The sequence below is a fragment of the Macaca thibetana genome, chromosome 18 (assembly GCF_024542745.1).
Source record: "Macaca thibetana thibetana isolate TM-01 chromosome 18, ASM2454274v1, whole genome shotgun sequence".
Classification (NCBI taxonomy): domain Eukaryota; kingdom Metazoa; phylum Chordata; class Mammalia; order Primates; family Cercopithecidae; genus Macaca; species Macaca thibetana.
The window spans coordinates 36,717,042-36,742,043 of record NC_065595.1 but is presented as its reverse complement, the minus strand read 5'-3'; the positions used below and the strand labels follow the sequence as shown (position 1 = coordinate 36,742,043).

At 36.1% G+C, this 25,002-nt stretch overlaps 1 protein-coding gene across 1 annotated transcript; it reads right to left on the bottom strand.

The window, feature by feature from the left end:
• Nucleotides 1–692: 692 nt before the first annotated feature.
• Nucleotides 693–10,796, bottom strand: LOC126940987 (60S ribosomal protein L7-like 1). Its single transcript, XM_050767156.1, is given in 1 exon segment — nucleotides 693–10,796. A coding segment is annotated over 1 exon segment (759 nt). The 5' UTR covers nucleotides 1,641–10,796; the 3' UTR covers nucleotides 693–881.
• Between the last annotated feature and the right edge of the window lie 14,206 nt (nucleotides 10,797–25,002).

The window sequence follows — 25,002 nt, the reverse complement described above, 5'->3', positions numbered from 1 at the left end:
TGTTAGGGCATATATTCTAGATGTTATGTATATATTACTTTTCTTACACTCTGTATACCAAAATTTTTATTTTAGTTAACATATTACAAATTCTTTTCCTTTTTTTTTTTTTTTTTTTTGCAGAGACAAGTGGACATTTATTTGTATGCCTTTCTTCCTATGTGTATTTCAAGTCTTTTTCAAAACAAGGCCCTAGGACTCTCCAGATTCAATTATGTCCTTGGGCTTGGTCAACTGCTGCAGGAGTCTTAGGGAGCCTTGTACAAATGCTAGAGTGACTCATTTACCAACATTAAACCGTAAGATAGATGCAACAAAGCAGGACTGCTTTCTCCACAGAATGTACTGATTTCAGACGATGCAGCACCCAATGTAGAAAACACTGGAATATTTCCTTGGAACTGGACTGTGATGAGAGGCGCTTGCCATAAACATAAGCTACTGTCTTTTCTTTTCTTTGAGATGGAGTTTCGCTTGTTGCCCAGGCTGGAGTGCAATGGCGTGATCTCGGCTCACCACAACCTCCGCTTGGCAGTTCTCCTGCCTCAGCCTCCCAAGTAGCTGGGATTACAGGCATATGCCACCATGCCCAGCTAATTTTTGTATTTTTAGTGGAGACAGCATTTCTCCATGTTGGTCCGGCTGGTCTCAAACCCCCAACCTCAGGTGATCCACCCGCCTCAGCCTCTCAAAGTGTTGGGATTATAGGCGTGAGCCATCACGCTCGGCCAGCTACTGTCTTTTCTTTGACCCAACCTTTCCAGTTTTTGAAGATAAAGCGGGAAATAATCTTCTCTGAAGATACTTGATAAAAATTTCCAAAAATTAAACACATGCTTCCACTTCATTGATAAAAATTTACCACAGTTTGACACTTGGGTCTAGTTCAGCTGACAGATGAGCTGATTGATGCCTTCACCCCGATAGCCAGGTGTGCCTATCTCCTTGAGGAAGCCCACTCTATTTTTGGTAGCATAATGGGTCACTGAGAGGTGGAAAGGGCATAAGAACCATGAGATCTCCTGGAAATGCTTCCCTGGGAAGGCAATTTCATGAATGAGGTCTTCCAAGCAAATGACACCAAACTTCCCCAGGTGCTCCTCAATCGCTGTGTTATCTGACAGAGGGATTGTCTTATTCTTGACCTTGGCTTGTCCACGTTTCAAAATGAGTTCTTGGACAGATTTCAGATTTGGAAATCCCCAAGTCACATAAGGTTCCACTATACGCAGCATTTTTAGGTTCTGGGGGGTGACTTTTACAAAGACACCACTAAAAATTTTCTTTAGGTGAAGTCTTGCAATGGTTCTTTGCACCAGTAAACTCACACCATCAATCCTTTCGATGCGTACAACAAAGGCCAAGGAATGTTTATCTGGCAATTTCAAGGCATTAGGTTTCACTTATAGTCATCTGAGACGCACCTTGTCACGTTTCTGCCGCCAGGAATCATGTAGGAATGATTCCAGTCGCTTAAACCTGAGCCCTTTTCCTTTCCTCTGCCCCTTCTTTGCCAAAAGTGCCTGCTTTGCCTGGGTGACTTTGAGGGCTTGATAAGCCTTCCTCTTTTTCAGCAGATTTTCTGGAACCAAAGGGGTTTTTCTTTGCTCTTGCTCCGTCATCTTTCTAGTGGTCAACATATTACAATTTCTTATACAATTTCTTATAACATTGAAATTGTTTCATATTACAATTTCTATTACAATTTCTTATAACCCACTAATAAAGGAGAGATTTATTATTTAAATATAGCAATGAAACTTTTTATTTTCTCATTTGTTTAACTCAGTCTCTTCCTCATTGAGTATAGGAAATTATAGCATGGAGGAAAAAGGAATACATATTCATTGAATGCCTATTATGAACTGGGCACTGTAGTAACTAATTTATAAACACAATCTAACTTATAATCATTCAAGGAAATTTCTGTCTCTGAGTATTTAAGAGAGGTTAAGATGTAAGAATTTAACCAGAACTGTGAGACACAAAGCCTACATTTTATCCACTAAATCTGTTAATATGTTTTATATTAAGTGACTTAATTGAAGATGTGCCATGAAAGGATTCCTGCAGATTCCTGTTTTTATTTACTAGGATATCAAGGATTGGGATCTGTCTATAATACATGATCAAGATTAGCACTAAATACAATGGATATGCAACCTGATAAAAGCAATTTGAAACATTATAGGAAGGCCCTGTGATCCAAAAGTAAGTCAACTACCCATTTGTTTATTCAATCATAAATATAGTTACTGAGCACTTATTCTGAGCCAGACAGTGTGCTATATGCTGAGAATCAAATGATGAACTTAATAGACATCATCCCTGCCCTCACAGAATTTTTGTGTTAAAGGTCTGAGAGTCCCTGTAAAGGCCTGTGAGTGTCTTTTATAGTTGTGTCGTTTTATAAGTTGTAAAGTCCTTTCAAAAGGCTTTATTTAATGCTTATCTCATCTGTGTAAAATAGGCCAGGTGACTTCAACCATCTAATAATATATTGAGCCTCGCATGTAACAGATTTACGTAGCCTATTCACAGCTTGTGTGTGAAAGTATTGGGATAAAAACCTAAGTCTATGACTCCAAAGGGAATTCTTCTTTCACTGTAACACCACAAATTCTTTTGTAAATGAAAATAATTCTACAGTCCCCAAGAAACAATGTATTAGATATTACTTAAAGTTGTTTTCATTGGTAAATTTTGGGACCCAAGTGAACCTCTGTTTTAATTCAAATCTAAATAACAGAATGCTAGGACTAGAAAGGATCCTAGAGATTATTTCGGTCTAAATTATTCATTTTACAAATGAAGAAACTGAGATCCAGGGAAATTATGTGAATTACAGCCAGTCAGTGAAAGAACCATTGAGCCTCCTGATTGTGTTCAGCCCCCTTTTCAGTGTCCTGTGAGGACTTTTCATAGCATTAGTATTCCTGCTATTATGTCTTCCCTTTACTGTGTTTAATGGGGTTGTATGATCAGCTTTTATATTCTAATAATCCAGATCCATTTGCCTGGATGGAAAATTTTGTTCTCATCTTTTCTTTTATTCATCAAAATGCCAAAGAAAGCACATACTGAAGTATTATATATCCTAAAATGTTATTGCTCACATTTATGTTCTCTTGTTCCAAGAGGGAAACAACACTATTAAATTATAACAAATCTGTTTGTAATGTATTCTGCAGCTTTACGATGGCCTGTAATGTGAGCTTGATGATAGGCATCTCCAAATAAACTCACATCATTTCCTCTGCTTTCTGTGTGTTTGGACAGTTGGTCAGTGCCTTCACTCATCTGTAAATACTATGTGGCCTGTGTTATAGAGCACGATTTGTTTCAAAATCTACAAGGACACAAATCAATAACATTGCCCACCATTTTTTAATGTGAGCTTTAAAAAGTACTGAAGTATGTTGTATGGATTTGCTTTATTAGTACCATAATTTGGTATATGTGTATTCTATATTTATATACACATAAGTTGTCATTCCCCTTTTCTCATATTCTCAAATATTTCAAAAATATTACCACTTTCATTCATTTTTATACTAAACAAAATCTTTATAGTAGAAAAGTCTTAACCCTAATTTCACTATGTTGACAAAAATAAATAGCTGGAGACATCTTCAAGGAATATATTCAGAATCAGATGTTATGGATTCAAATCCCAGCTTCATTAGTTACAATTAATTCACTTTCAGTAAATAAACTATCCTTTCTTTGCCTTAGTTCCATCATCTAAAATAATAGGGCTAATAATAATCATTGCTTCTTAGGATAGTTGTGAAGATTAAATGAGATGACCCATTACTATTCTTGGCTCTAACCCTAATTTGCAGCAAGTATTCAGTATGCATTAACTATAATAATGATAGTGATGTCAGTGATTATGCTGATGGTGAGGATTATAATTGTATTGCTCTGTTTCCAAATGTCCAAGTCAACGACAAAATACCCAGAATAGGTTTCGTAGTGCCTATTGAATGTCCAGCAAAGAACTTAGGTAGATTTTCAATGACTACCAAAGGTCATCTATTATGAATCCATCATGTTAGTCAAGACTAACATTACCAGTTGAGGACCTGAAGAAGCAAAACTTAATACAGTGTATTTGGGAAAGTTACCATAGGTGTGGATTTGTTAGTATAGAATGTTAGCCATGTACAAAATTATACATCCCTGTTTTGACAGGCAAGCCAAGTGGGAGTATACCAAAGAGAACTCCTGAATCATGGGAGGAAGAATATCGAATGGAGTCCAGGGAGAAAGGTGGGAGATGGAGATGGGAAGCTAAAATAATACTTTACACTGCAAGTAAAGTATGTACTTTACAAAGCAAGTAAGGTATGGGCACTGGAGGTGACTATGAAATAGAGCAGCAGTTAAATAATCACAGGAGATTAGAGTGAAAAACAGAAAATAGGAAAAGGAAGGATAGAGTGATCTGGCTCAGTACTGGAAGCACTGCACTTGAGGGAGTACCCTGCTTGCATTTTAAAGGGTCCAAAGTAGGAATAACATAAGATGGGCAGGGTAGGAATTGTTGGCTGAGGTCTGTATAAATTAACTGTTTACCTACAAGTGTAGAACTAGTTAGTTGTTCATCTGGATTTAAAATACATATCAGCTCACCTGCAATCTTAAGTTTGTTCACTAATTCACACAGAAATGCTGAACCAAACTAAGTTACTAAAGAACAGAAAGTACTTTCATAAAGATATATTATTTTATTAACATAACTCCTATAGGTCTGAAGATTTTACACTCTTTCAGCAAATTATAACAATTTAATTTAAAAATAATCGTGACATAGGAATTTCAACACTTAATTTTAGGAGATACTAAATGTATTGGTTGTTAGTCTTTAGAAGTATTAACATAGTTTGGATGTTTATGTCTGCCCAAATCTCATGTTGAAATGTGATCCCAGTGTTGGAGGTGAGTCTTGTTGGGAGGTGTTTGGATCATGGGGGCGGATCCCGCATGAACGGCTTGGGCCATCCCCTTGGTGATAAGTGGACTCTCGCTCTGATTTCATATGAGATCTGGTCATTTAAAAGTGTGTGGCACCTTACCCCACACACACACTCTCTCTCTCTCGCTTCTACTCCTGCTGTGTGAAATGACTGCTGTCGCTTCACCTGTGCTGATTAAATGCTTCTTGAGGCCTCCCCAGAAGCAGATGTTGGCACTATGTCGCCTGTAGAACTCTGAACCAATTACAAATATTTTCTTATAAATTACTAAGTCTCAAGTATTTCTTTAGAGCAATGCAAGAACTGCCTAACCCAGAAAATCAGTACCAAGGAGTAGGGAATTGTTATAAAGATGCCTGAAAATGTGGAAGCAACTTTGGAACTAGATAACCGGCAGAGAGGTTAGAAAAGTTTGAAGGACTCAGAAGAAGACAGGAAGATGAGGGAATATTTGGAACTCATTAGAGACTGGTTAAATGGTTGTAAGCAAAATGCTGATAGTAATGTGGACAAGGAATTGCAGGCCAAGGAGGTTTCAGATGGAAATGAGGAACTTATTGGGAAATGGAGCAGAGGTCACACGTGTTATGCCTTAGCAAAAAACTTGGCTGCATTCTGTTTATGCCCTAGAAATCCGTGGAAGTTTGAACTTCCAAATGATGATTTAGGATATCTACTGGAATAAATTTCTAAGCAGCAAAGCATTCAAGATGTGACCAGGCTGCTTCTAACAGCCTACATTCAGATGCAGGAGGAAATAAAGTACCTAGTGTTGGAACTTGTGTTTAAAAAGGAAGCAGAGCCTAAAAGTTTGGAAAATTTGCAGTCTGGCCATATGCCAGAGAAAGAAAAAGCTTTTTGCAGGGAAGAGTTCAAGGAGGTTTGCTAGAAAAATTTGCCTAACTAAAAGGGTGCCAAGTGCTGACAGCTAAGACATTGGGAAAAAGGCCTTGAAGGCATTTCAGAGATCTCCCAGGAAACCTCTTTCATCACAGGCCCAGAGGCCTAGGAGGGAAGAATGGTTTTGTGGGCCAGGTACAGTGCCTCTGCCTCCAATGCTCTGCACAGCTTCAGGACACTGCTCCTTGATTCCTGTCCACTCTTGCTCCAGCTTTGGCTCAAAGGAACCCTGATATATCTCAGGCTGCAGCTTCATAGAGTGTAAGCTGAAGCTTTGGTGATATCCACATGGTGTTAAGCCTGCGAGTACACAGAACACAAGAGCAAAAGAGGCTTGGAATTCTCTACCTAGATTTCAGAGGATGTATGAGAAAGCCTGGGTTTCTAAGCAAAAGCCTGATGCCAGGTCAGAGCCCTCACAGAGGACATACACTAGATCAGTGCCAAGGTGAAATGTGGGTTTAGATTCCCCACATGGAGTTCTACCAGTGCACTGCCTGGTGAAACTGTGGTAAAGGAATCACTCAACAACCTGTGAGAGTAGCCATAGGAGCTGCACTCTGTAAAGCCACAGAGGCAGAGCTGCCCAAAGTCTTGGAAGACCGCCACTTGTACCAGTGTGCCCTGGATGTGGGACATGGAATTAGATAATTTTGGAGCTTTAAGATTTAATTACCTCCCTACTAGGTTTCAAACTTGCATGAGGCCTGTAGCGCCTTTCCTGTAGCCAGTTTCTTCTTTTTGGGAGGAAATGTTTACCCAATTCCTATACCTCCATTGCATCTTGGAACTAAATAACTGGTTTTTAATTTTGCAGACTCATTGATGGAAGACTCAGACTCAGATGAGACTTTTGAATTAATGCAGAAATGAGTTAAGACTTTGAGGGACTCTTGGAAAGGCATATTGTATTTTGTAATGTGAGAAGGACATGAGATTTGGGAGGGGCCAGGGTGGAATCATATAGTTTGGATATTTGCCTCCACCAAAATCTTGTTTTGAATTGTAATCCCTGATGATGGAGGTAGGGCCTGGTAGGAGGTGTTTGGATCATGGAGGTGGATTCCTCATGGCTCGGTGCTGTCTTTATAATAGTGAGTTCTTGCAAGATCTGGTCATTTGAAAGTGTGTGGCTCCTCCCTACCCTACTCCCTCTTTTTCTTGCTCCTGTTCTGGCCATGTGATATGCCTTCTCCCCCTTTATCTTTTGCCATGATTGCAAGCTGCCTGAGGCCTCCCCAGAAGCCAAGTAGATGTAAGCATCATGCCTCCTCGAAAAGCCTACAGAACTATGAGCCAATAAAATTCCCAGTCTCAGGTGTTTCATTATAGCAATGCAAGAATGGACTAACTCAAGTACACACATAATTGAATACCTTTTTTTCAACTTCTGTGCTTTTAACTTTCTAAGTCAACAGTAGCAATTTTGAAACCTCATTTGTCTATAAATATATTCAATAGTAATATTAATATCCACTGCATAACGCATTGTAAGTCAGATCACATTAAACTTCCACTCATGGTCCTGTAGTAGTTTCATAGTTCTGAGTAAAAGCCAGTGTCCTCGGGGGGATTGCAGTCTCCTCCATAAGTTGATCCTTATTCTCTCTGACTTCATATTTACCACTCTTGTTTTGCTTATGCTGTTCCAATCCCTCCGGACTGTTCCTTCTCTTGGGCCTTGTACATACTCCTTCCCCTGATTTCCATGTTCTTCCTGCCCCTAAATATCCGCATGGAAGACTCTCACTCCTGTTGGTCTTTACTCAGAAGTCACCTTCTCAGAGAAGCATTTGCTGGACCCTCAAACACTTCAATGCACCATCCCAAACACTTCATATTTTTTTCTTTTGACTTTATTTTTTTATATACTTAGCTATATCTAAAATGTAAAGTGTTTTACTTATGTATTTTATTGATTATGTGTTTACTCCAACCAGAATATTCATTCTGTGAGTCCATGCTTTTTTCTTCTGTTCTTTTCAGTGCTAGATTCTGCTGAATAACCAAAACGCTGCTGAAATTTTAAAAGTAAATTCAAGAATATATAAGTAGGTAAATATATGAACACATTTTAGTCCCTTTAAAATTAAATTTAAAATTACATGTCATCCCTGCAAGAGGGGCAACACAAAACAAATAAATTTCAAACTATATAAAATAGAATACAGAAAAACACTCTGTCTTTAAATTCCTTAACACTAGACTTTTAAACTTACTCTACTTAATTTTCATCAGTGTTAGTACAAACATTTCGCTCCTACAAAATGCTATGTTTAGTGTCTTCCAGAAGGACTTTTAAAATTTTAACATCCCTATTCTCTTTGTCCATTCAGGCTGCTAAAAGAAAAATACCATATACTGGATGGCTTTTAAACAATAGAGATTTATTTCTCACAGTACTGGAGCCTGGGAAGTCCAAGATCAAGGTGCCAGGAGATTCATGTCTAGTGAGGGCATGCTTCCTGGTACACAGATGGCCTTCTTTTCTCTCTGTGTCCTCCCATGGTGGGCTAAATAAGGAATCTCTTTGGGGTTTCTTACAAGGGCACTAATATTATTCATTAGGGCTCCACCCTCATGACCTAATTGCCTCCCACAAGATCCTGTCTCTCAATACCATCAACTTGGGGGTCAGAATTCAACATATAATTTTGGAGTAGAGGAAGATTCAGACCATACACATATCATCATTTTCACTTTGTGAAAGTTCACACTCCCTTCTCTTCTCTATTTCAAAACCTACCTCTTTTTATAATATGTAGATCCAGCCCAAATTCCTTCTTTCTTTACACTTTTAGTATATGTGCTGCTAAAGCAAGCACCAAATTTTGTTTGTTTGTTTGTTTCTAAGAACATTGTTTTCTGTCCCCCAGCTTCTGAACCAGTTAGTAGGTAACTCACTTTGTAATCCTACTTTATTCATCTGAGATGAGACATTTGTTTCTGGACCAGTTAGTGCATAAAGTACTCACTTTGTAATCCTATTTTATTCATCGAAAATGAGACATTTCTTGGAGCATTGTCTTGTTCTGAAGTAACATTTTGTTCATATTTTAAATCACTATTATTTATCCTTTGATATAGTTGTTAGTCTATTGAAGTCTTATTGATGCTTTACAGTTGTTTGAAACCTTCTTCATGCCTAACATAGTGTCTAATACGTGGTAAATGCTTAGGAAGTATCTGTTGATGGATTTATTCCCACTGTAGTTGTAGCAATGCAGTGCCTTTGGCTTACAAGAATATTTAAATACAATAGGATGAGTGAATTGTTGGAAAGTCTGACTGTAGTAATCAGAAGTTATAGCCTCTGCCAAGAAACATGTCACTGAAAAATAAATATCCAGTTTGCCCTTAATCCCATTAGTGTTTATAAAGGACAGAGTGGGATTCTTCTTACAGCAACAAAGAATGTGAAATCAGAAGCTTTACTGTTAAGTCAAAAAGGTAAACTTTTATTCTTTCCCAATTTACATAGGGAAACTAAACCTAATTCTAATGCTTTGTGAATAGAAAGAGCAGGCCAAATTATTAGGCAGAGTCCTCGTTTTCTTATGTATCAGCCTTTAAAAAGGACATTCTATCCCAGAGTCAGGAAGGAACGGAATCCTTCAAAAAAGCAAATGAAACAAGCTCACAAATAATACTATGCACAGCTGGGTACTCACTCTCCTGAGCTGTTTGTCTCAATTTTATATCTTGCTTGTCATTTTGAAAGGCATTTTTCCTCTTAAAATCTTATCTGTTTCTGAAGACAGTAAGCTATATCCTAATATGGCAACAATTGCTGTAAATTTTTGTAATTTATTGAAATCATACAATTGTGTCTATTGTTCCTACTTCATTTTCAAAAATAAATTGCTTGAAGTGTGGGGTTAGTACATAAATATTCCACTGCAAATTAAATGGTTGTCAAAAATATTTTTGGGAAATTGCAATGAAGAATAAACCAAAACACTGCATGATTTATCATTGAACCTGCTCAAATCTCTAGCAGTACACTGAAAGTAAGAGAGGAGGAGCCCTTTCTCAAGCAACCTTCTCTGTGTATGTGCATGTGCATGTTTGTGTGTGTGTGTGTGTGTGTGTGTGTGTGTGTGTGTGTGTGTGCGTGTCCAATCTACACTGCAGGTCACTTTGGGGAAAAAGTGTTAGGGTTGGAATTAATGAATGTTTGAAAACAGAGTCATTTAATCTGAAGGAGAAAAAAAAATGTCATGGTTGTGAATGTGCTCTCGAGCATAAGAAAAAAGAATTACTATTGACCTTGTTAGTTTAATTAAGTGATTCCCAATTAGGATACTAACAGAATGTTGACAGTTAATGACATACACAGTAATATGGGCTCAAAGTATATGCTATAATTCCTGATGATGATGATGATGATGATGATGATGATACTTTATTAGTATCTACTCTTAAGCAATGGATCAAAGGACAGAACATTCTATAATGTATATATTTTATATTGCACAGAAGAGAAAGCAGCATCAGCTTATGGCACATATCCTTTGCAGGAGGCCATATGTCCACTCAGGAAAGAAAGTGATAAATGGAGAAGCAGAAAGATAGAATGTGAAAGTAACCTATCTTTTATTAAAAAAATATAGCAGGGGGCCAGGCACGATGGCTCATCCCTGTCATCTTAGGATTTGGGTAGGGCAAGACTGGAGCGTTGCTTGAAGTCAGGAGTTCAATACTAGCCTGAGCAACATAGTGAGACACCCATCTTTACAAAAATAAAATAAAATAAAAATTAGCCTGATGTAGCGGTGCACACCTGTGGTCCCAACTACTCAGGAGGCTGAAGTAAGAGGATCACTTGACTACAAGAGATCATGGCTGCTGTATACCATGATTCCACCATTGCACTCCAGCCTGGGCAACAGAGACTTTATGTCTTTAAAAAAAAAAAAAGCCTCAGCATTAATGAAAATATATTGAGTCTTTATGAATTAAATATCTTATATATATATATTTATTGCTTGGGTCAGTACACATTTATTGTGTGTCTATTTGATTAGCCTATGGGACAATAGAAATAAACTGTGCCTGCTATTGTTTCTTTTTTGTTGTTGCTTCCATCCCAACTCAGACGCAGATGAACAGTTTCCTAGAACAGAGATATCCAAAGAGTAAGCCAGACATATCCAAATATGATCAGCACCACAATAAATTCTAGAGAACTGTTGACAACCTCTTCTCTAAGGATACTGGGTTTACATTGGCCATTGAGTAAGTTCCTCATTGTTTCCTGAAGGTAACTCATTTTCATGCATGTGTGCACGCAATACACTGTCTATGTGGTGTGGTCCAGACACCCGAAGAAAACCTGTGCCTAGAGATCTTCCTCAAAGGTGGGTTTTTTCAGTGCCCTGTGGCAGTATATGTGTTTGCTGCAAAGCATTGCACTTTCTTCTAGACACTTGTAACTAGAACCTAGATATGTTCCAGAAGGGTTATGAGATTTAGACCAAACTGTTATATCTGCATTCCCCCAGGTATCCTCAAATAGTCCTCTCTAAAACAGACTGGAATTTCTGGTGGAGAGGGAGGTATTTTATTTTCACTAGAATAACTTTACCTTGCCTTTGATGATTACAAGTTTACTACTTAATGAAGAAGGAAAATTGCTTCATAAAACCCTAGAAATTCAGACGTGCCCCTCTCATTAAGATATACCAAAGAATGGGGAGTAAGGGCAAGACCCAGAGCTGAGAGCCCTCCCTGAAAGCAGGGACAGGGCACCATGGATGGCCAGAAGCAAGACAGGAACCCTGAGTCCGTGGAGCATAGAGAATTGGCAAAGAAGCAGAGAACATTGGTGCAGAGGAGCTAGAGAGACAGATTAATAACCTAGCCATAGCCTACCATAATCTGCCACCTATTTTCGCTCACCCAAATTTCGCCATTTGCCAACACCTGATCTAAACAAGATCCAGATACTTACATGGTATTAATCTGATATCCACTGTAGTGATACTGACTGCCTTTAGTAATATATGTTACCACAAGTATGCACACCACATATTATGGCCTAATTATGTCATGTTATGCTTACACTAGTGTCTACTTCTCAGCCTTAAGCATCTTAAGGACAAAGACTATCTCTTTTTCTTTACTACTAGGTTGGTATAAAAGTAATTGCAGTCTTGCCATTACTTTCAATCTTGTACCTTGAGAGAAATACATAGAAATCTTATCTAAATGAATGAATGAATGAATGAATGAATAAATAAATAAATAAATAAATAAATAAAGCAATTAATTAAGGCATGCACAAGCTTATTTTAATTCACCAAATTTGGAAGTCTTTCTTGGCCTTGCTATTGAAAAATAAATATTCTTTCTAACAAATCTATGCAGGGAAGGTGATATATAGAGATATGTAGATAATAACCATGTAGAAGATATAAAAAAGTATTTCTCTCTTCCACAGACATGGTAGACATCGTTAAACATACATAATATGTTTTTTCTTAGAGCCTAGCTATGGTATAGCCACTCTTCTCAACTTACCAATACACTTGCTTCTGATAGTTAATCCAGTTTGAATAAACAATTTCCACTTTCACTTTAGAGAATTCTTCATAAAACATATAATGTAACAGGGGAAATCACTATGTAACTGGAAAGTGATATTTTATGCACATGAAGGAATTAGAACATAGGAAAGGGTTAACTTGTAATTATCTAGCCCTTCTATTGTGTAATTCTTCCTATATTTTTAGTGCTACACATGGACAACTTGATGGAAATCATGATCACCATATACAAGTTGTCCAAGATGTGTCACTTCTTCTACTTTCATAATATTTTTGGAACCTGTTACCTTTCTTCGCTCTCAACGTTATTTTCTTAATTCTAGCTCTAATAATATCTCTTCTGAATTACTTAAATTATCTTCCATATTTTTGTCTCCAATCTCTTCCCTTAACTTATCTTCTATACAGTTTCCAGAATGATCTTTCTAAAATTTAAACCTAATTAAATTACTCATTCTTCATTCTTGTAAAATAATATTTAAATTATTTCCTGTAGAATACAAGTCCCTGAAGAAGGAGGCTGCTTTTTATTATTATTATCATTCATTTTATTTTGTTTTTTAGACAGAGTATTGCTCTGTTGCAGGCTGTAGTGCAGTGGCACAATCTCGGCTCACTGCAACCTCCACCTCTCAGGTTCAAGCAATTCTCCTGCCTCAGCCTCCCGAGTAGCTGGGACTACAGGCACATGCTACCATGCCCAGCTAATTTCTGTACTTTTTAGTAGAGATGGGGTTTCACCATGTTGGCCAGGATGGTCTCGATCTCTTGACCTCATGATTCGCCCACCTCAGCCTCCCAAAGTGCTGGGATTAGAGGCATGAGCCACCATGCCCAGCTAGAGGCTGTTATTTTAGAAGTCTATTATCAATTCTCTATTGACTTCCAATATAATTTTAAGGCAATATTTAACTACTGTCTTTTTCCTTGTTACTTTTGTAAGTGCCACTGATTCTATCTAAAATACTCTTTCTCTTTCTTCATTATATCGTTGGCTCATTTATGTGTTTCAGATCCCTGAGGAATCTAAAGAGTTCTATTAGTAGCTGGAATAGACAGGTGAGGAAAGGATTTATCGGTAGTACCCATACATGGCCTCACCAAATTGCACTTCAACTAACCAACTAAACTTTTGATCTGTTTTACATATTGGAGTTCTTTGTAGGAGTTCATTTGAAAAAAAGAGTTTTCTATACTTAAAAAAATTCAACACCACTGAGCTTCTCTGACATCTGTTAGATTTCTGATTATCTTGGATAGTCCACTAGCATAATGAAATCTAGGGCACTTAAACTATTTTTGGAGATTTGTTTCAACTCATATATTGGTGAACTTGGAAAACTCAGGAAGAAGGATACATCAATAATTATAATGTCCTATTTAAGCATGTTTTCTAAACCATGATTGGGCAGCATTTCTGTAATCATTTCCATTATGTTCGTACATTTGGTAAGTGAATTCTGAACCTCTAGGGGTTCTATGGAAATTCAATGAGGCACATAAAATGGGATAGAAATTTTTAATTTTGAAACATTTCTCTGGGAAGGGGGTCCATGAGTTTATTACAGTCTCAAAATATCCAGGATAACAAAAAAGTTTAAGTATTGACCCTGTTCAAGGAAAAATAAAAGGCAAATGAGTAAGAGGAAATTTATCTACCTTTAAAAATACAAATTCAATATGATAAAAGGCAAGAAAATTACCACAGTAAAACACTTGAATGCCATTTAATTGTCCCCCAACAATTTACAGGTTCTTTCATGCCATTCTATTCAGTCTTGTTTCATATAAAAAAGGAATTATAAACATGAACATATGGTCTATTCTTGTATAAGTTAATTAAAGATATGGACAAGACTTACTTTGTGAAGCAGTACCTTAGAGGTCAGAGCAAAAAACTTTCTTGACCACTAGCAGGAGGAGATGAGAAAGTATCTGGACATTTATACTGAGTAAGAGATGCATTGTCTGATATCCCCCAAAATTGATAGATTTCCTATGTATTGATTGCAGATACTTTACATGTATCAGTAAATATGGAGTTATTTTTAACAAAGACACAGAATTGTTAGTTTCATTTGAATGATATAAAAAGTTTATTTTTATTATGGAAAAGTCATCTAAAGCTTTGATTCATCACAAATAGTCTGCTGTGGAAGAGTCTACTCTCCATAAAGGGCTAACTCTGTGTGCAATACATTTCTGCCCCCTCTCCCAACTGACTATTATCTATAGCCTATAACTTATGAAACCATTGGTGAACCCCAGTTTTCAAAGGGTCCATTATGTTTCCCTTCCAAGGAAATCGGAGTTTTGAAACCTTAAGAATCAATCAATCAACTAATGGTAAGCTCTAAAAATAAAAAGTCACGTTAAGTTTGTGTGTGACTAAGCTCCACGGCAAACCAAATGCATGAGCAAGTTCCAGAAAGCCCAGAGACTATGAGAAAGCACATGAGAAAATGACCAGAAATGCAAAATACGCTTCAATAAGAGACTAAGGAAATAAGCTTTGTTCCTACTCTCAATTTCTGTATGCCTTGTCATACCTGATTGTTCACAGGATTACCTCCTGAAATCTTTAATTAAGCAACTTTGTACTTGAGTCTTTTTGAATGCGTTCAGTTCCTTGCAACCTGTTATGATCTGAATGTTTGTATGCCTCCAAATTAACGTGGAAACCCTAACCTCTAAAGTGGTGGTGTTAGGAAAGTGGGTTTCTTGAGAAGTTATGAAGGCAGAGCCCTCATGAATGGGATTAGTGCCCTTGTAAAAAAGACCCCAGAGGGACCCTTCCCTTTCCTCTTCCACATGTGAATATGCAGCCAGAAAGCACCACTTATAAGGAATGGGTCACTAGTCACCCAATCTGTCCACTCATGGTTTAGAATTTCCCAGCCTCAAGGACTGTGAGAAATAAATTTCTCTTGTTTATGAGATACATTGTCTGTGATATTTTGGTATAGCATCCTGAGTGGACTGTGATACAGCTGAAGACATCAAGACAATTCATGCTTCTTTCCAGCCTTAAGCACTTAATTTGTATGTTGTGAAAAAATATATATATGTGTATATTATATGTAATATATGTGTATATATGTACGTATATATAATCTAGAGAATCAAGTTACAAGGAACCATTGTGTGATAGCTTGGAAAGGAGAACATGTATGTACCTTTGATTTCAAATACAAATATACATATACAGATATACACATACATACTGTATGTATGCGTAAACACAAACACATGCATGCATACACATAAATGATATACAAATACAAGTTATGTATCAGATATGGTGGTCCTGAGAATACTTCCTACCCCTATGGACCAAAAGAATCCTAAATAATGATACCGCAAACACTACTAAAATTACTACTACTATTGCTACTACCCACAATACTCCTTCTAAGAAAACACAAAATCATCTCATCTCACAACGTTCTGCAATATTTAAGTGCTTTCACATCCAGCTCCTCATCTGGGTCCCTTGAAAAGCCAGTGAGGTTAGTATAGATGACATGTGTATTTCCTTTAGACTAGTGAAGAGACTAAGGGTAGTAAAATCAAATATTCTGACTTCATCTCACCTTTTCATTACATCACAGAAATATTTCCATCCAACTTTTCAGCTGAACTTATGCCTAAGCTTAGGTTTTAGAGGAATGTGGATAGGAGAGAAATTGATATGGGCATAAAGAGCCAATAAAGGATGTAACAAAGGTGCAAATGGAATATAACATAAAATACACTATGAGGTACAGTTAGACAGAAATGATTTTATTCTCTAAACATTACTGATTATTGACTGATTTTGAATACTTATATCTTAGAAACATGAATCTAATGATTGAATAGAGTATGACTGGGAGAGAAAGATTAGTAAATGCACAATTAATTAGAAGATAATTATCAAAAATAATTGAAGGAAACATTTTAAGCCTGTATTGGAAAACAATGTCAGTGAATAAATAAATAGGGAAAAGCACTAAAATCATAGAAATTTTTAGTTAATCACACTTAACAGTACATGATATACTAGTTCAATAATTTTATAGACAGGAATGGTATCCAATATCACATAGTATGACAGAATTTTGACATAAATTTTGGAGACTGTGCCACCCATTTCCCAAATTTTAGAAATGTAAAAACTGAGGCCACAAATTATAAAGCTATTTTCACAATAAAGCAGAGTTTTCCAGCTATTTTGGGACCAGAACCCAGCTATAGTGCCTTCTCTTATGTTTATACTTCTTGTTAAAATTTATGTTGTTCTACATGCATCAGGTTTATTACAGTATATCAAAAGATAAGTTTGGAAGGCATTGTGTTATGCAAAACTCAAATAGCATTATTATATCTTTCTCTGAATCATCTGCTGAATGATTCCATCTATCCAATCATTATTATAATAGAGACTCTACTACCAGACAACTATTGTGTTGTAATATATTTCTTCTCTTTTTCTAACATTTAGCTAATTAAGAAATCATTATTTCTAGAAAGATGCTCAGTGACATTTGAATATATTGGTTTCCTTGGCATTATAATTTGGAAAGCAAATAATAGGATCATTAAAAAATGAGTTCAACACTTAAAGGCACCTGCTTTCAAATTTAGGATTATAGAACTTTGGAATATAGGAGGAAATAAATAGTGCTATACATATATATAAATAAATAGTGCTAAATAAATAGTGTTGCATATATATTCTGCATTATATATGTATATGAAGCACTATTTACATATATATGTACAGATACACACATATAAATACACACACACATATACATATATACATACCTCTTTCACTCCAAATCAGTGGAAACTGAGGACTTCAGGGATATAGCTTAAGATACAGCATTACGGAGGCTATTTGGAGATAAACACAAGGGGAATTTCAGTGCTTAATGAGATAAGATTAAGAAAGGTAATGTGATATTTTTCATCTTTCAATATATCGCAGAGTCATATGGAGTATTACAACTGCTGCCTGAGGCAACCTGTGAGATATATATCTCATCAGACTAAATCCATTCTATTGAGGTCACCATGTAAACAGTTAATGATGCAGAAACTCTGTAGGGATTCATTGAGCACATTTAGATGAGTTCTATAGAAGCGTACAATCAGCAGTGGGGGAATTATGTCAATGATATTTTAAAGGAAGCTGTAGACATTCAAGACTCCCTATATTCAATGAGATGTTCATAATTAATTTCCTTTTTTCTCAGGACATGTAATAGTGTGACTATAACTTTTTATTATATGCATTAAAAGTAAACTGAAAGGTCACACAACATATTAACTTCCCAGTCTGGTTGAATGGAAGAGATTTGGGTTGTCAACTTCTTTTAGATTGGCTAGGCAGTTTCAGGGAATTGGTTCCTGTTTAATTCTACCATAAACATATAATGAACAATCATTGGTGTTTTATTTCCAATATAATTGCCATGATTGTACTTTCAATGAATGTGTATTGTGTGCCTGCACCATTAAGGAGTAAAGGTTACCTCTATAAATAAATTTGGAGATCATGTTATTTACACATTATACTATGTTTATATTTAACACATTCTTGCACTTGGCATAATTATGTACACTCTTCACAAATCTTAATTCAGCTTAATAAAATTTTCTTATTACACACTTTCAAATACCTCATCACCATTGTCACCAGAATACTTTTGTTCTCATGACACGCTTGTACTTTCTTTCCATTTACTTATTTACTTTTTGAGACAGGGTCTCTTGCTGTATTGTCAAGGCTGGAGTGCAGTGGCACAGTAATAGCTCACTGCATCCTTGAACTTTCAGGCTCAAGTGATCTCATTTCAGCCTCTCAAGTAGCTAGGACTACAGGTGCATGCCACCTTTCCTGGCTAATTTTTTTTTTTTTTTTTTTTTTTTCATTTTTTAACAGAGACAAGGTCTTGCTACATTGCCCAGGCTGGTCTTGAATTCCTAAACTCAAGCCATCCTTCTACATTGGCCTCCCAAAGTGCTGGGATTACAGGCATTTGCCACCACAACTGATTGCACTATTTTCCTTGAGGATTTCAAAGTAGCCCAATTATTTTTTTTTTTCTCTCTCCATCTACTGCATGTTTCTCTTTCAATTCAAGAGACATGTTGATGATTCATCTGGTGAGCTGATATGAATATTTCTCAAATACCGCAGATTAGATGATGATCAACTATAATCTGTGAGCACATCCATAACTGGTTCCCATCCCAAGTGGAAATATTCACTTTTGAAATTTGAATTAGTAATATCCCCTTAAAATGACAGCTTTTTCAACTTTTACCTTTTCTCTGTTGTGTCTCATGTATGAAATCTGTAATTTACTCCTATTTGGCCTCTTTCAGTTAAATTTCTCCCTATTTTACTTGGTTGAACTACCTCATACTGGTTTCGTTTGCTCCCCACAACTACTGATTTTCCAAAAGTCACTAATCACATCTCAAGTTAAATATGTTATAATAGAATCTTAATTTTTGTTTTTGAGATGGAGTTTCAGTCTGTCGCCCAGGCTAGAGTGCAGTGGTGTGATCTCCACTCACTGCAACTTCCGCCTCCTGGGTTCAGACATCATTTTCTTTACTGTCACTGCGTTGTGTTTCTAAAATAAAAATTTTACATAGGAACTTGGATGTGTAAATTACATGATCTCAAATCAAACTACTACTGTGATTATCAGTACTATCCTACTACTTCTGTCTTTCTACCACCATCCTCACTTATTTTGCTTTTAATATGTGTTAGTATCTATGCTAACAGTTTTGTTTCTGTTATGTCGTTTAATTCTCACAAGACTGTGAGGCTTATATTATAATATTAATTTTAAATAAGATAAAATGAGGCTTTAAAATGTTTAAATAACTTTCTCCAGTTCAGAAACGTAGTCATGACTAATGGAGGGTTTCAAACCCAGGTCTGGCTACATTATACCACCTTACGATGCCATTCAAAATTGAAAGGGTCCAATTGAAGCCATAAATGTCATCAATAGAAAAAAGTTACAGATAAATGCTGTTAACATTTATTAAGCCATTTCTTCACAGAGGTGAGGTTTATCTAACACTTGAATCAATTGTGTTAAAATCAAATGTCAGTTAAGGCAATTAAAAGTCCCATTTATTGAGACATATCTAATAAAACTCAGCAAGTAAAATATAGACATACAAAACAAATTCCTTACTTGACATTAGATTTTCTGCTGGGACAATTTTCTAATTAAAAACTCTTCTGGTTTACAGATTATTAGCAAATCTATATAAAGTGGTAGACAGTGTAAAAGAATAAGGGATAGAAAAGCACTTAAACCTAATGATTCATCAATCAGACTGCCTAAATATTCTAAGCTATGTATCAATTATAATTTCGGAAGGTCAGAAAACACAGGAGGCTCAGACTCTATCTTTGAGAAGTCTATACCTTACTGGGTAGAACATGCACGCGCGCGCGCACACACACACACATACACACACACACACATACACAAACATATACCCCACAAATACCTTGAGAATATTTAAAAGTAATTTATAAGTTGTTTGCGTTATCAAGATGTTGAGAAGACTGGCAAAATGAAGACAAGCACCTATTTCTTCAAAATCATAGTTTTTCAAACTTTTTAAAGAACCTCAATGCCAAGGAGATTTTTAATACTTTTTTTCTTAACAGAACCTTCCTCTGTGAAATTTTTATACCAGAAATATGTTGTATGTTTGTGTTTATACTATGAGCACTTTGGAGGACCATAAACCATTGTAATATCTAAAAATTGGTTCACTCCCCATGTATAAATTTCACCCCCCGGAAGGTGGTGTCACTCATGTTGAAAATGCATGATTTAGCATTATGAAAATATGTGCTGGTATTTAATGTTAGTGTATTATCAAGCTCCATTTAGTAATCACATAATTCTATTTTATCATCAGCCAGAAAATTACCACATTTTAAAATATTTTTGTGAATTTGAGTTTGTTAATTCATATACTTAATGTCTGTCTTTTATGAAAATTGTTTGATATGGTAACAATGTGTACCAGTAAGTACATATTAAATTAAATACTAAATGTTTAAATAGGTTAAAAGTATGAAACATACTCTTCACTGTCCTGGGAGTTGAGCTAAATTTCTAAAGTACTAAAAATTACCATTGACTCCTGTTGAGGACAAGTCACAATTTGAAGAAGTAGTAAAAAATGTTGATTGTCTTTATCTGACTATAATTTGTATCAAACAGCAGTATAATAAATGTCAAAGTAACCTCCACATAATGGCAAAAACAAGGCGTAAAATCCAAACTCGATATCCTGTAAATGTGTCCTGGCTGGAGCCCTGGAGATTGTCTCCAGACTTGTAATACAATCAGGTCTGGGGAAATACCATGAAAATGTTTTCTTTCAATCATTTGTAATTGGTATTCTTAAAGTGAAGGGTAGAAAATAAAGGGGAGTGGATATTTCGATTTGCTGCTTTTGTTTGGAATTGCTCAAATCACAAGTAACTACAGGGCAAATTGACATCTTCTCAGTTGAGTTGTAACCTTTTCAGCCTCCATTTCTTTCCAAGGTTTGTAAACAAACAGATTTGAGTGAGGACATTCAAAAGTTGGTCTCAAACCAAACTTCCATCCTGGCATTTTAGGTTACACATAACCTGGCCTCATTTATATGTTTTTCAATTGTATTTCTCCTTCTTCTTCATCTTAAAAGTTTAACTATTTCTCTAGGTTTCTTTCTCATTATTCCCTGAATGAACCATCCTAATTGCCACCTTGGCAACCTGAGTTTGCTGTTATTTTCCTGGAGATTTTTGGCACCCCTATGGGTTGGCATACTCATCCATCAAGATTCTTTATTAAGGCATTCTCAAAAAGCTCACACACTGATCAACCTCTTCTCTTCCTGATAGTTCTTGTTTCATTCAACTGTTCTACATAGTATGTTATTAATGTGGCAAACATTCATTTAACCAGCAAATGCTTAGAAAGCCTTACAATGTGCCGTATATTGTTACTGGACATTAGGAATGACTAAAGAACAAAACAAAGACATAGAGTCCTACCATCAAATAGTTTATAAATAGTGACGGGAATTAGACAATAAAAATACAATATAAAAAATATCATATGTAAATAAATGAAAGAAATTAAAATACACTATGTTAAAACAGGCATCAGTAAATTTTTTACTCTAAGGAACCAGATAGTACAACTACCCAATTTTGCCCTTGTAGTAAGAAAGTAGCCATATACACAAAATGAGTTCTGTTCTAAAAAACTTGATTTATGGTCATTAGGATTTAAATTTAATAAAATTTTCTTGTGTTATAAAATATTGTGCTTTTGATTTAAAAATCATTTAAAATATTAAAAAATATGTTTTTAGTTTTAGGATTATATAAAAACTGGAGGTGGTCCTAATTGGACCTATGGGCTAGTTGCTGAGCCTGGGTTTAGATAATGGCAAATGTTAAGGAGACAACTAAGTTAGAGAATTGGTTCAGGCACTGTTGGCAGGTTAGAGAGTACTGCCAGGTTTGTTACTGTTGTTTGCTTTTTCTGAGACAGGATCTCACTCTGTCATCCAGGGTGGAGTGCAATGACATGATCATGGCTCACTGCAGCCTTGACTCCCAGGCCGAGGTAATCCTCCCAGCTCAGCCTCCAAGTAACTGGGACTACAGTCATGCATCACCACACCCAGCTAATTTTTGTGTTTTTTTGTAGAGACAGAGTCTCACCATGTTACCCAGGCTGGTCTCAAACTTGTGGGGTCAAGTGATTTCCCCTGCCAAATTGTTAGGATTACAGGTGTGAGCCACCATGCCCAGACAAATATTGCAGTTTTAGAGAAAGTAGCCAGACAAGACCTTACTGAAAGGGGGCATTCAAATAAAGAACTGAAGGAATATGTATAGATTTCACTTGATAAGATATTTAAGAAATAAAATGTTTTCTTATTTTTTCTAATTTATTCTATATCAGTCTCTTCTTATTTTTACAGATTTAAAAAAATTTTTATGATACTTTAAGTTCTAGGGTACATGTACACAACATGCAGGTTTGTTACATATGTATACATGTGCCATGTTGGTGTGGTGCACCCATTAACTTGTCATTTACATTAGGTATATCTCTTAATGGTGTATCACCACCCGCCCCCACCCCATGACAGACCCTGGTGTGTGATGTGCCCCTTCCTGTGTCCAGGTGTTCTCATTGTTCAATTCCCACCTATGAGTGAGAACACGCAGTGTTTGGTTTTCTGTCCCTACGATAGGTTACTCAGAATGATGGTTTCCAGCTTCATCCATGTCCCTACAAAGGACATGAACTCATCCTTTTTTATGGCTGCATAGTATTCCATGGTGTATATGTGCCACATTTTCTTAATCCAGTCTATCATTGATGGACATTTGGGTTGGTTCCAAGTCCTTGCTGTTGTGAATAGTGCTGCAATAAACATGCGTATGCATGTGCCTTTATAGCAGAATGATTTATAATCCTTTGGGTATATACCCAGTAATGGGATAGCTGGGTCAAATGATATTTCTAGTTCTAGATCCTTGAGGAATCGTCACACTGTTTTCCACAATGCTTGAACTAGTTTACAGTCCCACCAACAGTGTAAAAGTGTTCCTATTTCTCCACATCCTCTCCAGCACCTGTTGTTTCCTGATTTTTTAATGATCGCCATTCTAACTGGTTTGAGTTGGTATCTCATTGTGGTTTTGATTTGCATTTCTCTGATGACCAGCGATGATGAGCATTTTTTCATGTGTCTGTTGGCTGCATAAATGTCTTCTTTTCAGAAGTGTCTGTTCATATCCTTTGCCCACTTTTTGATGGGGTTGTTTGTTTTTTTCTTGTAAATTTGTTTCAGTTCTTTGTAGATTCTGGATATTAGCCCTTTGTCAGATGAGTAGATTGCAAAAATTTTCTCCCATTCTATAGGTTGTCTGTTCACTCTGATGGTAATTTCTTTTGCTGTGCAGAAGCTCTTTAGTTTAATTAGATCTCATTTGTCAATTTTGGCTTTTGTTGCCATTGCTTTTGTGTTGAGGTACATTCCTTCTATACCCAATTTATTGAGAGTTTTATCATAAAGGGATGTTGACTTTTATCTAATGCTTTTTCTGCATCTATTCAGATGATCATATAGTTTTTGTCATTAATTCTGTTGATGTAGTGTATCACAGTTATTGATTATATATGTGGAAACATCCTTGCATTCCTGGAATAAATTTCATGTGATAATGGTATATTATCTTTTTTGATGTATTGTTGGATTCAGTTGCTAATATTTTGTTAAGGATTTTTGTGTTTATGTTGGACATACTGGCCTGTAGTTTTCCTTCCTTCCTTCCTTCCTTCCTTCCTTCCTTCCTTCCTTCCTTCCTTCTTCTTCTTTCTTTCTTTCTTTCTTTCTTTCTTTCTTTCTTTCTTTCTTTCTTTCTTTCTTTCTTTCTTTCTTTCTTTCTTTCTTTCTTTCTTTCAGTCTTTCTGTCTTTCTTTCTTTCAGTCTTTCTGTCTTTCTTTTCTGTGTCTTTGTTTGGTTTTGGTATCAGAGTTATGTTATGTTGGTCTTGTAGAATGAGTTAGAAAGAGTTCCTTCCACTTCAAAAGAGTCCAGGGAATAAAATTATTTGAAGGTGTTTAAGAGTCAAGGATTGTTAAAAAACTGCATTCTAAAAGACTAGATGGAGGTTTTCGAATTGGAATACTGACCTTGGTATTATTAACTTCCTCTAAGTATCTAGCCGGCCCTTTGATAGCTTTTCTATAAAAGTCCCTTTATATGTACCTAGACAGATATACCCTAAGACACTCAACTTTTCACCTCTAGAATGTCTAGAACCTTTCCCTTTTACCAACTTCAAACCAGCAAGTCAATCTTTAACTCAACCTCTCATTGTCTCTTACTGACTTTTAGCAATTCCTCCAACTGGCTCAATAACTCACTCTCATAATTATTTCAAAACCCTCTCCCCTCATATTTTCCTACCACTGATGACTTGCCACACATTAATGCTCTGGACTTACTACAGCCACTCAAATATATTAATGCTATATAACCATGTCTGGCATGTTCTATGTACCAGGTATTATACTATAATCCCAAATGCATTACTTTATTTTGTACTAGAAACTGCCTATGAAATAGCTAAGCTGTTGTTCTTGTTGACATTTGACAGTTAAGCAAACTGAAAGATAGAAAAGCTCAAGTAACTTAACCAAGGCTGGTATTTTGACCAAGTCCACTTAACCAAAGAGCCCATGCTCTTAATAAATGCTTATGACTACATTCAAAGTATATAACTATCGAATATTTGTAAGAAATAAATATTTTCTTGCTAAATAAAGCAACAATATATGAAAAGGATAATACATCATGACCAAGTAGGAATTATGTCGAAAATGAAAGATTGGTTTAACATTTGGAAATTAATCAAGGTAGCAAATATAGCAAACTGTAAAAGAAAAACTCATGATCATCTCAATCAATGCAGCAAAAGCATTTAACAAAGTTTGACACTCATTCCTGATAAAAAT